General features: G+C 51.5%; 2 protein-coding genes across 3 annotated transcripts; both read left to right on the top strand.

Moving 5' to 3' along the window:
* Nucleotides 1-841: 841 nt before the first annotated feature.
* On the top strand, nucleotides 842-10,622 carry OSCP1 (organic solute carrier partner 1). Of its 2 annotated transcripts, XM_074162070.1 has the most exons (11): nucleotides 842-953; nucleotides 2,339-2,368; nucleotides 5,133-5,287; nucleotides 6,002-6,169; nucleotides 6,662-6,742; nucleotides 7,303-7,406; nucleotides 7,780-7,908; nucleotides 8,449-8,518; nucleotides 9,210-9,349; nucleotides 10,050-10,113; nucleotides 10,506-10,622. In XM_074162070.1, exons 1-11 carry the CDS (start codon nucleotides 842-844, stop codon nucleotides 10,620-10,622), a joined length of 1,170 nt encoding a protein of 389 aa, XP_074018171.1. The 2 variants fall into 2 exon arrangements, with proteins under 2 accessions (XP_074018171.1, XP_074018172.1); XM_074162071.1 differs by lacking the exon at nucleotides 2,339-2,368.
* A 115-nt stretch (nucleotides 10,623-10,737) lies between these two features.
* On the top strand, nucleotides 10,738-11,941 carry LSM10 (LSM10, U7 small nuclear RNA associated). Its single transcript, XM_074162192.1, has 2 exons — nucleotides 10,738-10,820; nucleotides 11,423-11,941. The coding sequence occupies exon 2, from the start codon at nucleotides 11,430-11,432 to the stop codon at nucleotides 11,799-11,801; it is 372 nt and encodes a 123-aa protein (XP_074018293.1). The 5' UTR covers nucleotides 10,738-10,820; nucleotides 11,423-11,429; the 3' UTR covers nucleotides 11,802-11,941.
* Nucleotides 11,942-19,582: the final 7,641 nt, after the last annotated feature.

Genomic DNA, 19,582 nt, shown 5'->3' with positions numbered 1-19,582 from the left:
CGTGTGGTCTGTGCCACCCAGAAAGGTGCAATGAGTGGTTTAAGTGTTTTAAAAGTCTAATTTAAGGCTGGTGCGCTGGGCTGTGTTGTGAGCAGCTTGACCTGTGGGAGAGGAGTACCGGGGGGGCTGCTCCCCCTCGGGCAGGGAGGTCTGCAGGTGAGAGCACCCACAGCAGTGTCCCTCTCCTGTCACCCCCCCGGCAGGATCACACTGTCTGAGAGCACTGACCCGGCTGCTCGGCAGGGATTTGGGCTGCGGGATGACAAATGAGGAGAGAGAACGAAGCGAAATGCTGCTTATCTGGGAACAAAGCAGCCCCCGACAGCGGCTCAGAGCGCCGTTCCTTCCCCTGGCAAAGCGGGGGTCAATCTGCAGCTGCAGGAATCGGGTCAACAATCAGGTGTGTCATTTCCCAGCAGAGTTATGCATTTCCGTTCGTTCTCTGGCAATCTTCCCTCCATCCCTCCACAGCGCCCAGTGATGGTTTCTCAAGGAGAATTACCGGGATGATCATGGTGGTGCCTTTCTGTGGCTTCCAGCCAGGCCGCCCCGCGTTCCTCCTGCCCGCGGTACGCGCGGTTATCCCGCCAGGCCCCGGGCAGCGCCGACCCCTTTGTTATTTACCAAAATTACTTCAGTTTAACTATTTCCTTATAGATTCTTTCGGTTTCCTCAGCGCCAGGCCCCTTGAAGCCGCTGTTCGGAGACTCACGCGCGCGTGAGGGGCTGCGCATGCGCAGGGGCGGGGCTTGCGCGCGTGCCCCGGCCGGCCAAGACGGCGCCTCCCGATTGGCCCCGCGGTTGCCCGGCAACGCTGGCGGCGGCGGGGCCGGCGGTCGCCATGTCGGTGCGGACGCTGCCGCTGCTATTCCTCAACCTGGGCGGGGAGATGCTTTACATCCTGGACCAGCGCCTCCGCGCCCAGAGCATCCCCGGGGAGAAGGCCCGCAAAGGTGAGCGGCGGGCGGCCGGGGCCACTGCCGGGGCCGGACCTGCGCCGGGGGCTGCCCGCCGCGGGGTCCCGCGGCCCGTCCCTGCCGTGCGCGGCATCTCCCGCTGAGTGCGGGGCCGGGGCCCAGCAGAGCGCCGGGACGCCGCTGGCGATGGCGGGGTGGCCCCGGGAACGGGAGGAGCGGCGCTGCCATAGCTGCCGGTGCCGGTCCCGGCCCCCGGGGCCGCTTCTCCTCCCGCCCTCCCTCTTTCCAAAGCCCGGTCGGGTTCAGGGCCCCCCAAAGCGACGGGCCGCTCAGGCCCGTGGTGCTGGTTCTCTTACGGTAATACAGGAGTAAACACAAATGTAGTTGCTGTGCTGTTACTGGAAGGATGCTTGAAGAGTAACAGAGCATCCCAGTGTCTGGCGTCGAAAGCAGTCTTGGGCAAGTAGTTGCCTCGCCACGGTTTAACAACTCTCACAGAAATTAATCGTGTCTGTTTTTCTTGTCTTAAATTTCAAGTAAAGCCTGTTGAGTTAATCAGCTCTCATGGAGTTTCTGTGGTAATAACTGCCTGAAGGTTTTACTGAAGCTATTTTGTGAAATGCATACAGATAAGGTAGAAATTGAAATACGTTTCAGTGTGTTCTTGCAGCTTCCTGTCAGGGGATGGGGAATGCGCTTCAGGAAGCTTTTGTATTTTGTAATGAAAAATCAACTCAAGATTAACTGCGTATTGAAGAGGTTGTTACGTTTTTCTTTCTTCTGCCTATCCAATATGAAGAAATGCTAAAAGATAGCAAAGGTTTCACTGCAGTGGTGTGATTTTTAATTATTCATGTCTGTCTTCAGAGAACAAGCTGACAAAAGGTCACTACTGTCCATACAGGTCTAAGTTTAGAGCTTAAACAAAACTAGCCATACTTGGTGGAGTATCTCAGCAGGAGAATTAGATCTGTGTTAGTTATCCACACATGTATTTCATCTTTCAAAAAAACAGGCATTAATTTTGCTGAGATGTGGTTTCATCCACAATGACGTGTTTGTTAATGCTTAAAACTGTTCACTCAGATATTGTTCACGTGTCAGTGCAACAAACAGCTGAAAACTTTCCAAGCTAAATGCAAAACATTCTAAGATTCAGTCAAGGGTAAAAGTTTATGCCCATTGAAGAAACAAGACTTTTTACAAGGAGAGGGCACGGTTTTGTCTTTTCTGTGCTCATTGGAAGTGAGAGATGTCAAGTAAGAGAAGAGTTCGCTCTCATTAAGCGCTGAATGCTGATGAGAAAAAACAAAGTCCATTAGTTAGATTATTTTTTTTTCTTAGTTTATTTCTTTTATTCTCCTTGAAACTATTGTTCTTACTTCTTGAACTGGTGTTTTTGTTTTATATGCTTCGTGTAGATGAATGGACAGATGTGGACAGGAAACGAGGTACTGTAATCTGCTAGCTGCATGCAGTAGACGAACACCACTACATGCACACATGAGGCTCATCGTACGTGAACACACTGTATGCTGTTCCCGCAGCCTTCTAGTCATAGCGTCAAAGATGAATAATACTCACCTGTTCATTAAAATGCACTTTAACTATAGATCTTAGGAAAAACAGACAATACCTCAAAGTCATACGGCTTCAAAAATAAGTTGCTAATTTAACCAAGGCTATAAATAAATCAAAACTTTTTTATTGTAGTGGGGTTTTTTAGCCAAAACGGTGTTTGCATTTTCCTAGCATTGTACTAATGCAAGCATATAATTGTGTGAACATTGTGAAGGTTGTTTTTCTGCTTAAATGCAGGAATACTATGTATACTGCATTTTTCTAAGGTTTTTTCTAATTCACTGCTTAGGGCTTTGACAGGTGAACTCCAGGAAGGATTTAAGGTGTTTCCATCGTAGCTGCTTATCCACCTCTGCTAGTGGTCACCCCCCCTGCAGCAGAGCCATCACAGAGGAGCGGGTGCCCACACTTCAGCCAAGCTCCTCTCAACTGAAATTGTCTGGGAAAGCTCTCGGTGGAGCTGAGCTGTGAGTGTGTGTTTCCTTCTGGCTTCTGCCTTGGAATGGTGACCTCCAGCAAGGGTGTGGTAAGAAGCCAGATGAAGAAATAAATCTCTTCAACTGTCTTAGGTTTTTTGCTGCATGAACACGAGTAGAACTTTCAGTGTGTTTTTGAGCAGCTGGTTTTTAAGAGAGATAAGGATTATGGTTCATGTTTTTCAAAATAAGCATCATTTGTAGGTTTCAAATATTTACTGAAGGTAAATATTGATATCCTGGAGTTTGCCTGGCTTTTTTTTTTTTTTGCTACCACTATGTGCTGTTTCCAGCACCTTTTTTCCCAGCGTTTAATAACTCAGAAGTGTAAAAGAGTCTATATTCCTCTTTTATCACATCCGAAATGATGACGAGCTGTATGAAAGCCCGCTTTATGATGCATAGATGGCAGCGGCACAGATACAGATCCCATGTTGACCAACCAGCTTCTCTTGTGAGAGAGAACAGTTTGCCTATGGACACTGCTCTTGGGGCCATCTCTGAAGAGTTACGATAGAGTAACCAGCCGAGTCTTTTGCTAATGAAGCCATGACAAGGTGGCTTCGCCTGCCTTTGACCTTGTTACAAACTATAAATTGCAAGTAGAATGTGTGACTGTTTTGGACTCGTAACATTCCCTCTGCTGCCTTGAATGTCCTCCAAGAAGCATGAGCCTAATCCAGACATAAAGACTCCAGTCTCATGTCATGCATCCGAGCCATGTTACGTGAAAGCGCAGTAGATGTTGGAATGTGTCTGTCACCGGTGACACGGCACATGTAGGCGAAAATCACCGTAAATCCTCAGCTTCTCTTCTGTCCATCGCATTGTCTATACTTGGTTTCCCTCTCCCCATCCCAGTTGATGAAACCCCACTCTGCTAAATTGCTTTTATGCTGTGTTGCTTGGCGTGCCATTTTCCCTGAGCTAACGCTCCTTTCTTTGTTATTTTCCATTGTTAGAATGGCATAAATACCTCCCTAGGGACTACCTGTGCTCTGAGATCTCTTTGCTGTGCCATTATCAAACATACCATGTGAGATTTGCCCTTTACTGTGATTTTTTTTTTTTTTATGTCTTTCTCAGTTCTTTTTATAGCAAATACAAGAGGTTTTAATTTCAGAAGATAATTTGTGTGAGGCTCGGTGTGCGGTTAACACAGATCTTCCAATTTCATTGTGAATATCTACCAGCCACAGTCGGCGTACTGGGAAGTTGTCTGTCTCCTGACAGTTTGGTTATTAGTGACTCTACAGAGTTATTTATGATAACTCTGTGGAATGTATCAGGTATATGATAAAAGTATCAGATCCAGCACAAAAGCTAAGGCATTGCATCTGCCTGAATCACTGCAAAATGTTTTCTATCTTCTTTGCATGAAAAGCTTGATAACCAGAGCACAGCCCTTATACTCAGCACTCCTGATCTCTGCGTATTCTTGAGTAAGTCACATAACACTTCCATGGAACGTTTATGAAGTGCTTTGAACTGCTCCAGTATCTGCAGATGCTGCTGTGTAAGAGCCCTGGATGGCCTGACATAGATCCCGGTGTTATAAATGCTGCCTTAAATACTTGTCAGGTGTTAATCCATTTAACACAAATACTTCAAGGAGCCTTGAATCATTCAGGAGCTTCTGTTTAGAAGGAAAAATTTGCTAATAGTGTCAAAGGCTAAAGAAAGAACAGGCAGAGTCAGCTAGCTATTGTTTGCAAAAATCCAGAGCGATGCAAAACAGTCTTCTTGGGAAGCAGAACTGTAGCTTTTATAGATAACACAGGCCAGAGTAGCCTATTGAAAAACATTATTTAAAAGGGAGAAAGTGCTAACCAGTGCTGTAAAAACAAGACAACAAAACCAGTCTTATTCCCACTGGAAAACAGGGTTTGTTGTCTGCAGCTCAGGTAGCATTTCTGCCCCTGGGGACAGCCAGCAGGGATCGTGCTGCTCGCTTAGACCAGTGTGGGACTGAGAAAAATGTTAACACTAAGAAATGATGTTCCTCCTCCTTTCTTCTTTGGTGGCTCTGGCCCTAGCTCTCCCAGGTAAGCATTCACGTCAGTCCTCGCAGCCATCAGTGTCCAGGTTCTCAGGGTGGAATAAATCAGATGAATGTGCTGTTTCTGAAGCAAAAAACAGAGACTCTTTGTCTTTGCAGTTATGAATGACATCATCACAACCATGTTCAATAAAAAATTTATGGAAGAGCTGTTTAAACCACAGGAGCTCTATTCCAAGAAAGCTCTGCGAACGGTGTACGACCGGCTTGCTCATGCGTCAATCATGAGACTGAACCAGGCGAGCATGGACAAGGTAAAAAAGACCAGCCCCCTGTCCTGACTGTGCTGCTCTTCCGTGCTGCCCTTCACAGGTTTCTGATTGTGATAATTAGCACGTGGCTTTACGTCACTGTAATTTCGAAGCATTTTGTAACATCCCTCTTTCCATTTGCTTTCTTTGTAAAAACGGTTCTCAGGGTTCTCAGCCAAGAAGCTTTGGGGAAATCCCTGCTAGTAGCAGGTACTTCAGAACTAAGTATTTCTGCTTTAATAGCTAAATGCTTCATTGTAAGAGGTTTAGTAAGCATTCTTTAAGTTTATCAGATTTTTTTACATATATTAAAACTATATACATATGTGTGTATAAATATATATATTTCTGTATTAACACTCACTGTTTTGCAGTTGCAGGAGTTAGAATTTTTGCCTGCAAAGAGTAAATCCAGCAGACAATTTTGAAAAAACTTGTAGGAACTGGGTTACCTGAGAGACCTCTGCCCGGGTGTCGGTGGTGTTGAACTTGGCAGTAGTTTTAAAGGCAGTTAGAGAGAGAGACCAGCAGGAGGGTGCCGATGTGATTGCAGAGGTCTTATTTTCTTAGGAAATAAAGCTCAAATGGTTCTTCTTACCATGGGCAGGTGCTGGCCTAAGTGTCTAAATCCCTTTGTACATCAGCATGGAGTTACTGGAGCAGTGTTGCGCTCTCTCTCTCGTGATGGAACCAAATTTTCCCCATGTTACTTTGCAGCTGTATGACCTTATGACTATGGCTTTCAAATACCAAGTGCTGCTGTGCCCTCGGCCCAAAGACATTCTGCTGGTCACATTCAACCACCTGGACGCCATCAAGGATTTCATACAGGATTCCCCTGGCATCCTGAACCAGGTGGATGAGACTTTCCGACAGCTGATTGAAGTAAGAATCCCTAGAGAAATGGTGGGACATACTGTGGTTTGAGATTTTTATTTTTTTTCTCTTTCAAGCTAGTCTTGAAGTCTAAATACCATCTCAAGGGTGGAAGTTAATATGTTCTCAACCTTTGAGAACCATCCAAATAACCTTCCCTTCTTTTTAACCCGAGGGAAACAAATTGGCCTCCCAGTTAGCAACTTCTGCTCATGTAACTGCTGTAATTCTTTGGACAAAGAATGAGTGTCCCAGTGAAAAGGAACAGGTTTCAGAAAATGTTAAAAGTTCTGTGAAGTCATGAAATGTTTCCAAAGGGCTTCCGGAGAGGAAGAATAATTACTGATAATGACCAGCAGCCCCCCTTATATCATCTTTGCCTCCCCTGCCACACACTTAGCGCTTCTGGCCAGCAGTGTTCTGGTGTGTTTGATTCCACCAGGACTTGGGGAGGAGGTGGTGCACTTGGCAAAGCCTTACATGATGGTTTTTCTTTTCCAGACCTACACTTGTCTCTCTGCCGGTGAATTTCAGCTCATCAGGCAAACACTCCTCATTTTTTTTCAGGACATGCACATAAGGGTAAGAGCCCAATAAAATTAGTCAGAATGAGAGGGAGTTTGTGGCTAGAATATGAAGGTATCTTGTTATAATTACACTGTAGGTTTGGGTTTGTTACTTACGCTTTTCAGTCATCTCAATGTGCTTGTAATGTCAGTCTTCAAAAGTTCACAAATTGAGCACGTCTACTACAATAATAATAATTCTAAAATGCTATGAAAAAAATCTCTACTAATAGTGATTTGCTAGTTGATAAATATGCTTTTCCTTTTAGTAGAAACTTGAGCTTGAAGTCATGGGCTTGATATTGTCAAAATAAATTGGTCATACTCGAGTGCATAGAGAGTACATATTTTATGTATATATAAAATACTTTTTTTAATGTTACATCAGTGTGCCCATCCTGTGGACCACAATTCTACATTAGCTGGCTTTGGCCTGTATCAAAGTCTCTGTCTATACATCAAAATCTCTAGAAAATGTACCCAGTCTAGGTGGGAAGGCTGCAAGGTCAGACCTCAAAGCATTCGCATCAGAAGATACGCAATTGATTTTCTTGAAGGTGGAATATTATTTTGCAGGTCTCTATTTTTCTGAAGGATAAAGTACAAAACTCTAATGGTCGCTTTGTGCTGCCAATATCGGGCCCCGTTCCTTGGGGTACAGAAGTTCCAGGACTCATCAGGTGGGTTCTGAGCCGCTGCGGATACACAGTGCCTTGTGCGTGTGGCTGCTCGCGGAGAACAGTCAGTCCCGGAGGCCTGGCAGGACCCAGCTTAGCCTGTCGTTCATCTGGCACAGATAGCTGAGCCTCCAGTGAGTGCTGCTTGAAGGGCAGGAATTGGGACTAAGTTAGCTGGCAATGAAATATTAAGTCATTTCTGGCATTTCCTATTCCAGCAAATTAGCTATTAGTAATTTATCCTATAAAATAGGCATTTACCAAAATGCAGAAGAGGGTTTTATTCCCCTTTTTCTCGTGCAGTAAGCAGAGGAAGTCAGTGCTGAAAATCAGCCGTAAAACTACTAAATATGTTTCAATAATGACTTTTTTTAAGGATGTTTAATCACAATGGAGATGAAGTTAAAAGAACTGAGTTCACCGCTGAAGGAAATTATGTTACTCCACAAAGGGAAGGATCTTTTGATCTTTATGGAGACAGAGTCCTCAAACTTGGAACAAATATGTAAGTAATTTTTGTCCTACATAGAAACATGAAGTAAATGTTGATGGTTATGGATTTGTTCAAAAGTACATCTTCAGCCTTGTGTATGTTTGCCTCTCGCTATATTCAGCTTAACTTTTTTACAAAGTGATGTCCTGAAACAGAACACGTGGACAGATGTGTATAAAGAGCTGTGGAAAAGAGGAAAACTTTGATTTATGTCTACAGTAGAGCTGAGTAAAGAGTGTTCTCATCTGGTACTGCATGTTGTGTGAAATTTCATTTAATTTTGACTGCGTTCAAGAAATACTTCCTTTTCTCCATGTTTGTCTTGCTGTAATTTTTCCACTCAAACAATAAGAGAGCAGTGTTCTTTCTTACAGCTTTTTCACTCACACATTTTAATGCCTCAATACTCCATAAAACTGAACTGTAGCTTCTCATTTCAGTTATTTACAGTCTGCAGAAAAATATCCTAAAATCATAGATACTGTGCTGCTTCCTCCAGTTCCTGTATCTCAGACGAGTAACAGGTTGCTCTTTGTGTGTTTGTCCCTGCAGGTACAGTGTCAGTCGGCCGGTAGAGACACACATGTCAGGATCATCCAAAAACTTGGCATCCCATGCGAAGGTCAGTGGGGTTCTGTCCTGTCACCAATACCCGGGTAACTGGTCTGTGTCGGTGAGTCCTGCAGCCGATCCCACGTGGTGGGAGCCTTTCCTTGGAGCAGTTTCACCGCAGCCACCAGACTGTACGTTCTGCTTCCCTTGTCTCTCAATAGATGGGGTCACTGAACGAAACTCCCCCATCTGTCATCTCCAAGTCATTTACTACACAGTTGTACTACCTTCCCCGGTGCTCATCTCCTTTCTCGGGAAAACAATAACCATCTTTTTAGTCTACAGTTATGGGTGACTTCAGGGGAACCTGTTCTGTTCTTCTCAGAGCCCCATCCAATCCTCCACAGTCCCTTTTGAGCTGGAGAAGGGCACATTTTCCTAAAGAATCTTAGACACAAGCTTATGCAATGGTGTTCTCACTTCCTATTTTCATCTCTTCAGAAAACAGCTGGTTTTACAGATTTCTCAGCTGTTCAATTTAGCTGAAAAATTATCTTGTCCTGGGTCTATAAATTCAAGCAACCATTTCACATACATAGCTGATAATTACTAGTTATCTGCACAATCTGTGCTATTAACAATACAGAAATGTATTTATATCACTCTGAAGAACATTTATGTAACAATAGAAAACACAAATATGATTACAGTCGTCATCTCCCTGGTAACCTGACCAACAAACCCCTTGCTGTTTGCTGCAGGAGAACATAGTCCCTAACCCTCTTGCTAAAGAAGAACTGAACTTTTTGGCCAGGCTGCTGGGAGGGCTGGAGATCAAGACACCTGGTGGCAGCGAGACAGGATTTCGGCTGAATTTGTTCACAACTGACGAGGAGGAAGAGTATGCTCGAGTCTTTCTTGGTTTGGGGTTTGTGATGTGGTGCCACACAGACAGCCCTGGGACTAAACCTGGCCCTGAACAGCTTTAGGGACAGAATAGCAGGGGTTCAGCATTGGATTATTATGGTCCAGATGGTCCCTACAGGAACAAAAGAGGGGACGTTTCCTTGGTTTGACCTTTTTATTCAGGCTGGCGGCAAGGAGAGCCATTGCCCCTACTGGTGTCTCCCTGATGGCCAGCCTTGCGTCCCCTCCAAGTGACACTGGCCATCAGCAGCAGGTGACCATCTGTGCTTAGTTCTGTCCCAGGGAACAGAGACATCCCTTCAGCCCTTTTCGCTCTCCTCTCCCCCAGACACATCTCCATATTTCAGAGATAAGACTATAACTGATGGAGCTGGTGAGCCTGATGGGCTTGAAATCTGTCCCCCTCCTGGCAGGGAGCACGAGGGAGACTTTTTGTTATGTGATTTCTGCAGAATGTTTTTACCTCCTTTTAATCTCAGCTGCAGAGATATTGCCCCTGTTGTACGCTTAGCAGAAAAAAAAAATCTAAGACAGGGAAAAGCCTCCAAAGTGGGATCAATACATTAGGTTTCCTGGTAGGAATAATGCCCACAGGAGCCTTACGAAATCTGATTTTTATAATTTGCTTGTATGTCTTCATGAGATTAAGTGCTCTTTCTGTGTTTTTAATCAAGACACGCCGCACTGACTAGGCCAGAGGAGTTGTCCTACCAGGTTATCAGCATAGAAGCCACGCAGGTACGTACAGCGCGGTTCGGATCCTTGATTCCCATCATCCCTGCCTTGCTGAGAGCCAAGTTTCACCCAGAGCAGTAACTTAAAAAACACATTTTTTCCCACTTCAGTTAAGCTCGGAAATAAGTAATAGCAGTATTTTCTGGATTTGGTGACTATTTAATAAGGTAACTTGAAACCTGACAAACATTAAAGTGAGGTTTTAGCTGCCCAGGGTGGAGAACTGGGTCGTTTTCCTGCTTGTGGTGACAGCCTGACGGCAGTGGCCCTTTTTAAAGGGGTTCGGGGGCATCGGCAGGCAGTTGGGCACGTCCCAGTACAGCCCAGTGCAGCCCAGTAGCGGGACGGGTGCCGGTGCGCGGTGCCGGCGGGCTGAGGCGGTGTCTCTCCCGCAGGAGCCGGGGCGGCAGGCGGAGCTCTCCCGCATCCTGGGGGAGCTGGAGGTGGCGGAGCCGCGACCGGCCAGCTCCGGGAAGGGCGAGGACCTGCTGGCGCTGATGGACGGGCTCTGAGCGACATTAAAGACCTGCGCACAGCCCGGCGGAGAGCGGGCGGGACGGCGGCGGGGCCGGGGGCGGGCGGGCGCAGTGCGCAGGCGGGGCCGCCCCTTCCTGCCGCCGGGGAGCGCGGCGGGAGTGCGGGGGGGCAGCGCCGGTGGGTGTGCAAGGGGGGGAGCCAGGGCCTGAGCGTGCAAGGGGAGGAGGCGGCGGGTGAGTGTGCAAGGCGGGGAGCGGCACCGGCGCACGGCCGTGCGAAGGGAGGGAGCCGGAGGGAGGCGTGTGCAAGGGGAGGAGCGGTGCGGGGGAGTGCAGGGGGAGGAGGGGGCGTGTGAGTGTGCAAGGGGAGAGGACAGGGTGTGAGTGTGCAAAGGGGGAGGCGGTATGGGAGTGTGCAAGGGGAGAGGACAGGGTGTGAGTGTGCAGGGGGGGCAGGAGGTACAGGGTGTGCAAAGCACGGGGGGAGGCAGCGTGTGGGTGAGCGTGCAAAGGTGGGAGGATGGTTTGTGTGTGCAAGGCGGGACACGTGGAGAACACAAGTGACTGGTGGGAGAGGGACGGTGTACAAGTGAGTGTGCAAGTGGAGCAGGGAGTAAGGACCCTAGTGTGCAAGGGGGGGTCACGTGGAGAATGTGAGTGACCTGGGAGAGGGACAGTGTGCAGGTGAGCATGCAAGGGGTGAGGGGGGTGTGTGTGTGTATACGAGTGTGCAGGGTGAGGAGGGTGGGTCTCCCCGGCACTGCAGAGGCGGGTGCCCAGCCGGGGCTCAGCACAGTGTCTCCCTCTTCCCCGGCATCTCCCTCTTCCCACTGCAGCCGCACGATGGAGGTCAGCCACTCCGTCAAGGAGCGCACCATCGCTGAGAACAGCCTGGTCATCCTGCTGCAGGGCCTGCGTGGCCACGTCACCACCGTGGACCTCCGCGATGAGAGCACGGCCACGGGGCGTGTCACCAATGTGGACGCCTTCATGAACGTGCGGCTGGCCGAGGTGACCTTCACGGACAGGCAGGGCACGGTGTCCTGCCTGGACGAGCTCTTTGTGACCGGCAGGAATGTCCGCTACGTCCACATCCCTGACGAGGTGGACATCAGGGCCACCATCGAGCAGCAGCTGCAGGCCATCCACAGGGTCCGCTACTTTGGGGGCCGCGACAAGGGCAGGAAGGAGTTCCCTCGCACCAAGCACAAGTGAGCCCCTAGACTTGCCCCTTCACCGGACTGCCAGCCACCTCCACACCTTCCCCCAGGACTCGGGGCTCTGCTGCTGCCCTGGCCCGTGCCTGCGGGGGAGGAGGGTTATTTTTTTTTAATGAATAACTCCGCTTTAAAGGGTCTGTGATCATTTCTTGTTCCATTGGCAGCTACTTGTGTCCCTCCTCCGATGGTCAAACAAAGCCCTTTTGGCCAAAGCTGCGTTCTGGGGTTGATGCTCAGCTGCAGCCATCCTGCAGCTTTGCCTTCCCCTGCTCATGGATCCGAAGCCCGGCTGGTACTGGCACCACTGCCCAGCAGAGCCAGAGCTGCTGGTCCTGAGCTGGGGGGGGCGTGCTGGCGGCCTGTCCCCTCGGCTTCCTGCTGGGCTGGAAGTGTTTAACAGGAAGAGGGTGAGATGAACATCCGTCCAGGGCTGAGCTTGGCGGGGAAGGGGCAGCACCATCTGCCCGGAGAAGCGTGAAGGTGCTTCTCCTGGGACGCGGGGAACACCGCTGCTGCTGCTGCTGCTGGCTCCTCCGCATCCCTGCTGCGCTGTCACCCGTCCCCAAAGCCCTGTGGCACTGCCGCAAGCGCTGTACGGCCAGCAGCTGACTTCAGCCTCTTTCCGCAGGGCTCCCTCGATTCCCCAGCGTTGTTGGCCTCCTCAGGCAGAGCTGGGTCCCTCTCCCTTGGGGGGAGCCGTTTGCACCGCTCTGGGCCTGGGCCCCGCGCTGGGGTGGTGGCAGCCCTGGGTGCAGCCCTGGGCCCCAGGGCACAGCTCGGGGAGACGGGGGCGTTTCAAGAGCTCGGGTGTAAGAAGCTGCCTGTGAAGAGGAAGCGCGAGTCCTCCCCGGGCCGGGGCAGCGAGAGCCCCGGGAGCGCTGGGAAGGCCGGAGGGTTCCGTGGGGAGGCTGGGGACCGCTGTGCTACAGCCCCCGCGGCGGCCCGTGGTTGTCAGGCCTTTGTGGGCGGGGCCCGCCAGCAAAGCACCCGCCTCTTCGCCAATCAACGGCGCGTTCGAATCTCCCGCGTGCTCCACAAGCTCCCCGGTCGGAGCGGGAGCCAATCGGCGGAGGGAGTCATCGCGCCCCAGCCAATCAACCTGCGTTTCTTGCCGACCCTCTCGTCTCCGCGCCTCGACCAATCAAAGTCTGCCGCAAAATCCCCTTCCAGCCTCCGGGCTCTCCGCCAATCACGGCTGGCGTTGGTTCAGCCGGCCAATCAGCGCCGTCGCTTCCCCGCCGCCATCTCTGCGGCGGCGCGGTGGGAGGCGGGACTACTACGACGACGACGACGGCGGGGGGCGGTGGCGCGTGCGTCACTTCCGCTGTCAGGTGGCCGCCGCCGCGGAGCCGAGCGGAGGCCGCGGCCGGGCGTGGGGCTGCGGGAGGCGCCGGCCGCCGCGCCGGCCCCGGGGCCATGGGTGAGCGGGGACGGGCGGGCGCGAGCCGGGTCCTGGGGATGGTCCCGGTCCCGCTGTGTGAGGGGGTGGGCGGCCCGGGCAGCGCGGCCGGGAGGCGCCGCCGACAGCCGCGGCCGGGCCGGGCGCCGTGTGGAGCCGCTTCCTTCGGGTTCATTCTGCGCTGGGCCCCGGTAGAGGCTTACGCCGCGTGGTGCCGGGTGCCCGGCCGCTCCGCGGCGCCGCCGGGGCAGCGCCCTCCTGGCCGGCGGGCCCGCGCCGGTAGAGCCCGCTGCCGGCAGCTCGGGAGGGGCCCCGGGGAGGCCGGGCCGCGCCGGTCCCCACGCGTGTGCCGTGGCCTTGGCCCGCCGAGAGGGTCTCCGGGCCCCTCTGTGGAGCCTCCCCCCGGGCTGTGCGCTGCCGCTGCACCGGCCGCGGGCCGCTCCCCGGCGGAGGGTGGGATTTGGTGACGCGGGGCGGGGGTACACGGCGGGCGTTAAAAATGTCACCGAGTAAAACTCCTTTGTCCCTTTCTTCCCCGTCCGAGCCGGGGGGGTTGGGCTCTGCTGACAGCGGGGCCGGCTTTGCAGAGCGGTGACGGGCTCGGGGGTCGCTGGGCCAGCAGATGGCTCCCGGAGGGGCTGGTGTGGCTCCCAGCCCGGGCAGGAACGGCTCGGTGCAGGACTCTGGGACCTCTGTTCCGAGGAGGAGCCCCGTGTGTCTCAGCAGTGAGTCGGTGGAGCTTGTACCTCTCAGGGAGGATGAGTAAGACCATGAAGTATTGCAGCTGGCGCTGGCTATGGAAACCTGCCCCGTCCTCCCTGTGTGCACTCACCTGGGGAGGTGAGGAGGCAGGCTCTGGGGCTGCCCTTGGCTTCTGTTAGCCCTTGGCTGTTGCCTTTGGAAGCTTCCCTGCCACAGTAGGTGGGAGCGTTAAAGGTCTCTGGCTGCTGTTGAAGGGAGCCCATGGCTCTGCCCTGCTGCTCCTTTCCCTGACACGGGATTTGGGGCTTGTCATGTTCCTGGCCAGCTGCTCCCTCCTGCCGTGGCTGTGCTGGTGTTGGTGGTTCAGTTCTTTATTAGTTTAGAGTCTAAATGCCCAGGCTTGACGTATGCTGCTGTGTATAAGCAGCAGTCGGGATGCAGGACATCTTTCCCTGATGCTGGAGCGTTTGTGCTACATCCTTTTATTGTTTCTCTGTGGTATCTGGGCGGATGGTTCGGTCACATAATCGCATTACTTAAAAGCACCCTCATGTTCAGCTGCTTTTTATCCTCAGGATATGACAGAGTCGTCTCCTGGAGCCGCGCAGAGGGGAGCCTCGTAGGCGCTTGGCTGCTCTTTGATTAAGAGCAACCCTATTGATTTTGCCTGAGCTGTCCCCTGTCTCAGCCTAAACAAGGGCTGTGTTACCCCTCTGCGGGGACTCGGGGGGCTCGGGACTCGTGCAGTGCATGCCTCGCTCCTGCCTGGGAGCTCTTCAGCCTCAACCAGAGGAGGCTCCGTGCCCCTTGCAGTTTTCTACATGAAACAGTCTTTTTGTTAATCTGTTTGTGAACTCACGGTGTTTATCAGTGTGTTTTCATGCTACAAGTGATAGTAACGTTAGCATGGCAGTGTACATAGATAACCTAAATATATTTCTTTCTATCTAGTTAGGGCTAGATGAGCAGATTATCGTGGAAAACAGCAACCACACCTCACTGCAAAGAAAGTGTCAGCACGTGTGTGAGTCATGCGATAACCTTTGTGCGCGTGAGGAACGTCCTGCTGCAGTGGATGTAGGGAATATTAAGTGTACATAATAACGCAAGCTGCAAAGGAAGAATAAGATCTCGTAATGCAATGCTCATCTCCCCTGATGGTGACTCTAGAGGTAGTGACGACCTGACGTCACGGGAGCAGCCCAATGTCAGGCTCTGTGCTGGGAGAGCGATGCAGCCTCAGGTGCTGCCGATGGATTTCCCGGCTCTTTTCCTGCGCCATGCCCCTGCCGTGGGGATGTCGGGCTGGAGCGAGGGCTTTCCCTGGTGGAGGTGGCCTCTGCTTCAGCATGAGCGGGTTAAGCTGAAGTTGGTGTTTGTGTAACCAAAGAGGGAACTCCCAGCGATGAGTCCTTGGCTATTTCATGCCTTGATGCATCAGAAGGGTTTAAAGAAAGCCCAGCTTGTTTCTTGCTTGCACTGTAATTATGTTGCTGGAATCCTGTGCTTCAGAGTTTCCCCCCCTGCCTGGGGGGACCAGGGAGGAATTTGCTTTCCCTGATGTATGACTTCGCCTGTGGGAGCCTTTTTTTTGTCCCTGGGAAGGTGGAGACTGGCCACAGCCAGATGTGGGATGTAGGCAAGGTGCACTGGGGTCCGTTTTAGCACTACGGCCTCTCAAGTGCTGGCTCTGCCTTGCTCACGTTCCCGGGATTGAACTAATCAGCAGGTTGGGCTGAGGAAGGAGATTTTCTAGTGGATGGGTTCAGGAAGGGCTGCTGGCAAGGTCATACCTTACCAGGTGCCATCTGATGGGGTGGGGGTGCCTCAGCCCCCCATGCTGCGCCAGCACCTCGGGATTCTTCCTTCTCTTTCAGTCAGAGAAACTCTGCACCTGGTGTTGCACTGACTTCTCGCTGAGGGAAGAAGCTTGAATGAGTCTCCGCACGTTTCCAAGAAATCTCTGAGTCAGGGCTCCTGTGTTTCTGGAGAAGGCTTCCCTTCCCGGAAGGGCTCGCGCAGCGGTACATGGGTTGTGCTGGTGGCTCTGAGTCATCTGATGTGCTGCTTTTTTTCTATTATTATTACTTCTCTTACTGAACAGTTAAATTTCCAAAGACTTTGGTAAAAGTAATGTTCCTGTGCAGTGAATTTACCACGGTGCTTTGCTGAGGGAGGAGCCCCCCAAAGCTGCCCCTCCTTCCTGCCCTGCTTGGCTTGGGATCTGCCCGGCAAACCTTCCCTGTAATCCCCCAGCCAGTGACTCCTCCGCAGGCCCGCCCGAGCCCAACTCTGCCTGTTCCCAGGGAAGCTTTTCCAATGGGAATTGAGCCTCTCTCCCTGGGAGCGCTGATGACTCGGGTCTGAGCTGTCCCCGGCCGGGTTTGCCCGAGGAAGGTGTGTGGCAACGCTCTGGGATTGCTTTTTCTCGCAGTGATACTGACTGGTTTGTTCCTGTGCTGGGAAGCCAGACCATACTCGGAAGTTTTACTCGTTTAATATCAGCATTCATGTAGGTTTTTAGGTCACGTCCAACATCGCTTCTCCCGAGCCGGAATTTGACAGGAGCCAGGTTTAAATGTGAACTTTGATTAATCATCCCTGATAAATACTGCCCAGCATGTTATTTAGGTGGTAAAAGGTGCCGCCTGATACTACTCATTTGAATCAATTGTTTTAGTTTCATTTTTGCAAAAGCTGTGGCCTGCACTGGCCGAGAGGAGGGCGGGCAGAGCAAAAGCCCTTGGACCGGGTCACCAGCGTCATCCCAGATGCAGCAGCATTTGGCTCCCAGAAGAGAAAGCTGTTGAGAAGCGCTGCTGTGTCGGGTGGCAGTTCTTCCGTCTGGGGTAGGAGATGGGGAATTCACGATTTCAGGGCCATACCCTGCTTCCCTGGGCGGCGGAGCGCCTGGTGGGAGGAGGTTTCCAACCCGGTGAGGAAGCCGGCAGGGAGCGATGATTCATTTGTGGGCAGCTCTGCCCGCGACTCCTCCGCAGCCCCGTCTTGTTCCCACCTGCAGTGTTTCCAGGTCAGCAGCAACGGGCGGGTTTTGGGTGTGGGGGGGCTGGCGGTGAGGTGAGAGGCAGCAGCTCAGCTCCTTTGGCTGCTGGGAGCTGCTCCCGGGGCAGGATTCCCTTCCCGGGGTGAGCTCTTGCTGAAGGAGCTCATCCTCGATGGCCCTGAACTTCCAGCAGACACTGGTGGGCTCCATCATCTGCTGCTGGTTCCCCGCTCATCCCGTTCCTTACTTGCAGAGATCAGTTCGCCTGGTGCCGCGGGGTAGGACACCTTCGGGGCTGCCGGTCGTCACACAGTGTGAATACCAACCAACTCCTCTTGTCCCCTGGTTGCAAGATAAAACAACAGAAAGCATCGCGGAGGCTGTATCAGCTGCTCCAGTGTCTTGACTAGTTTCTGTGCTGCTGAGTAATCCTCTTAACGCCCCAAAGGTGCTTTTTTTTTTCCTGCTCCAGCTATTAGCCGTGGCTGCTGGACTGCAGGACCTGCCTCTTCTTTAATCTGAGATGAAAAGGGCAGTTTCCTCCTCTCTTGTTTTGCTTTGTTGTTACGCTGGGCACTGGAACATCCTGCAGTAATTCAGGAATTAGACAATTTCCTTCAGCTACGTAATTAAAAGACATTACATCTAGGTCTCCAAAATTATTTGATTAAGAATTCTATTAAAGTCCTAGCTAGCACAGTGAGAGGCTTCAGACACTTCTCCAGTAAGATGTTTGATATATTGCAGGCACCACATTAAAATTAAGTAATGAATTTTTGTGCTAGACTTGTAACTTCATTGTCTGTGTGAGAGAGACCATTTGTGTCACAGATGGTGGGACAGGGAGCGGGGGTGGTTTGATTCGGTTTGTGCAGTTTGGTTTTTGGGGGTGGTTTGATTCAGTTTGTGCAGTTTGGGTTTTGGGGGAGGGGACGGTGAACCCACCGCATCAGTATCTCACAGCCCTCTCCCTGGGACGGGGTGGTTTAAAGGGTAGATGTTTTTGTTCTGGCTCTTTGCGGAAATGTTGGATGCTCCTTCTTGAGACTGGTCCTGCTGATGTTAAACTGACCTTTTGGTGATTTTTTTTTTTTTAGTCTTAAAAATTGGAAAGTCCCGGCTGTCTGTAGCTGGAGGTTTTGCTGCAGGGGCTGGGAGGATGCTCTTCACCCTTAGGAGGACCGTGTTCAGTGGAGGAGCAGTGACGCTGCCGGTGTCCCTCCAGCTGCGCTGTGTGGGGCTGGCAGGGCTCCTGCGGCCAGCCTGGGACTGGGGGATCCGGAGCCGGGGGTCTGGGATACTCCGGGGCCCATGGGCAGGATGGCAGATGGGTTCAGCACACTGCTTGTGGGGCAGGACCCCATCTCACAATGGGGTCTGAGCACTAAGGGCTGCTGTGGCCGCTGCTGCAGCTGCAGAGTCGTTTTAAGCAGTTCAGTTTACTATGGCTTTTGTCTAAAACTTGTTTAAAGCTTGTTCTTCCAGGCTGTAGTTCAGTGTGTGAGCAATACCACGAGTACTTCTAGCAGTGAAGCCCCTTGAACTCAGAGCTTTGTGTCAGCCCAGCTCAAGCCAAGATGAAATGAGTTTGCAAGTAGAAGACCCCCGCTGGCACGGCGGGGAGGGGCAGCCTCCTCCATTGCTCTTCTTGGTTTAAGGTTTTCCTTCAGCCCTGTCTCAAAATACTGGTCTTAGCCCTGTGCTTGGTGGGTGGCCACTTGTTCTGCAGAAGCCTTGCACAAGGAACTCCGTGCCCTTTTGACCAATTTCCTTGCTCTGATTGGGGTTACACAATGTGCAGAAAAGGGAACGATCTTCCTGCTTTTTCACAGCAGCTGCCCCTGGTTTTCTTCCCTTTGCTCTGGGACCTTCCTTCATTCCAGTCTCAGGGGAACCCAGAGTGCTCACGTGTGAACCTCTGGGTGCTGCTGAGGGCCCCTGAGATTTTGGGTGGGCTCTGCCCTGGCGATGCAGCCGGAGCAGGGAGATGGGGTGGACAGTGCCGTCAGTGGCACAGGAGTGTAGTTTGATGCGTGGTTGAGTTCCCATTTATATTGGTGTGTTGCTCACTTGCTCTTACAAGTGTTCTGTGCCGGAGCCGTGGTATTTAAGCTGGTGGGTGTCCTTTAGGCAGCGGTGGGGCTGGGGCACCTCCTCTCGCTCCCTGCACCGGGACGACTCATTCCGAAAGCGCTGGCTGGTGAGCGGCTGCCAGAGCCGTGATCTGAGCGTTGTTCATCAGAGCATAAATAGCAGTGGTGCTTTCATTCGGAAAGGTCTTTAGCAGTCTCTGCAGAGCCCCCAGGACCAGCTGCTAACATTTCGTGGTTTGGGTGGTGTTGGGAGTTCGGCTCCTGCATCCCAAATGTTTCCTGTGCATTTTTAAGTTGATCTATCTGTATACCAGTAAAGTAAACCAGGATTAAGAAATGTGTAACGCGTGTGATATCTGAGGGTTAAACTTTAGGCATTTGGTAAAGGTGGTACAGATTCAGTTTTAGAGAGTGTCCAGATTTAAATCCTCAATTTCTCTTTTGAAATGGGATCATATGAACTATTAAGCAGTACTGAATGGAGTTGAATAAGTTTAATCATTTTTGTAGGAGGCTGAATGTAAATTGTAAAGGGGAATTGATTTGCAGTGGGGATTTGATGAGAGCAAAACTCAATA

Source organism: Numenius arquata, chromosome 21 (genome assembly GCF_964106895.1).
Source record: "Numenius arquata chromosome 21, bNumArq3.hap1.1, whole genome shotgun sequence".
In the NCBI taxonomy this organism is placed as follows: domain Eukaryota; kingdom Metazoa; phylum Chordata; class Aves; order Charadriiformes; family Scolopacidae; genus Numenius; species Numenius arquata.
Note: the sequence above shows the minus strand (reverse complement) of the source record. Positions and strands in the feature narration are given on the sequence as shown.

What these genes read in the sequence shown, in the direction of transcription:
- OSCP1 (XM_074162070.1), top strand. Translation starts at nt 842, where the DNA reads ATGTCGGTGCGGACGCTGCCGCTGCTATTCCTCAACCTGGGCGGGGAG. An exon ending in CGGGGAGAAGGCCCGCAAAG is followed by an intron (nt 954 to 2,338) that starts GTGAGCGGCGGG and finishes TGCTTCGTGTAG; the next exon opens with ATGAATGGACAGATGTGGAC. An exon ending in CTCAAACTTGGAACAAATAT is followed by an intron (nt 7,909 to 8,448) that starts GTAAGTAATTTT and finishes TTGTCCCTGCAG; the next exon opens with GTACAGTGTCAGTCGGCCGG.
- LSM10 (XM_074162192.1), top strand. Translation starts at nt 11,430, where the DNA reads ATGGAGGTCAGCCACTCCGTCAAGGAGCGCACCATCGCTGAGAACAGC.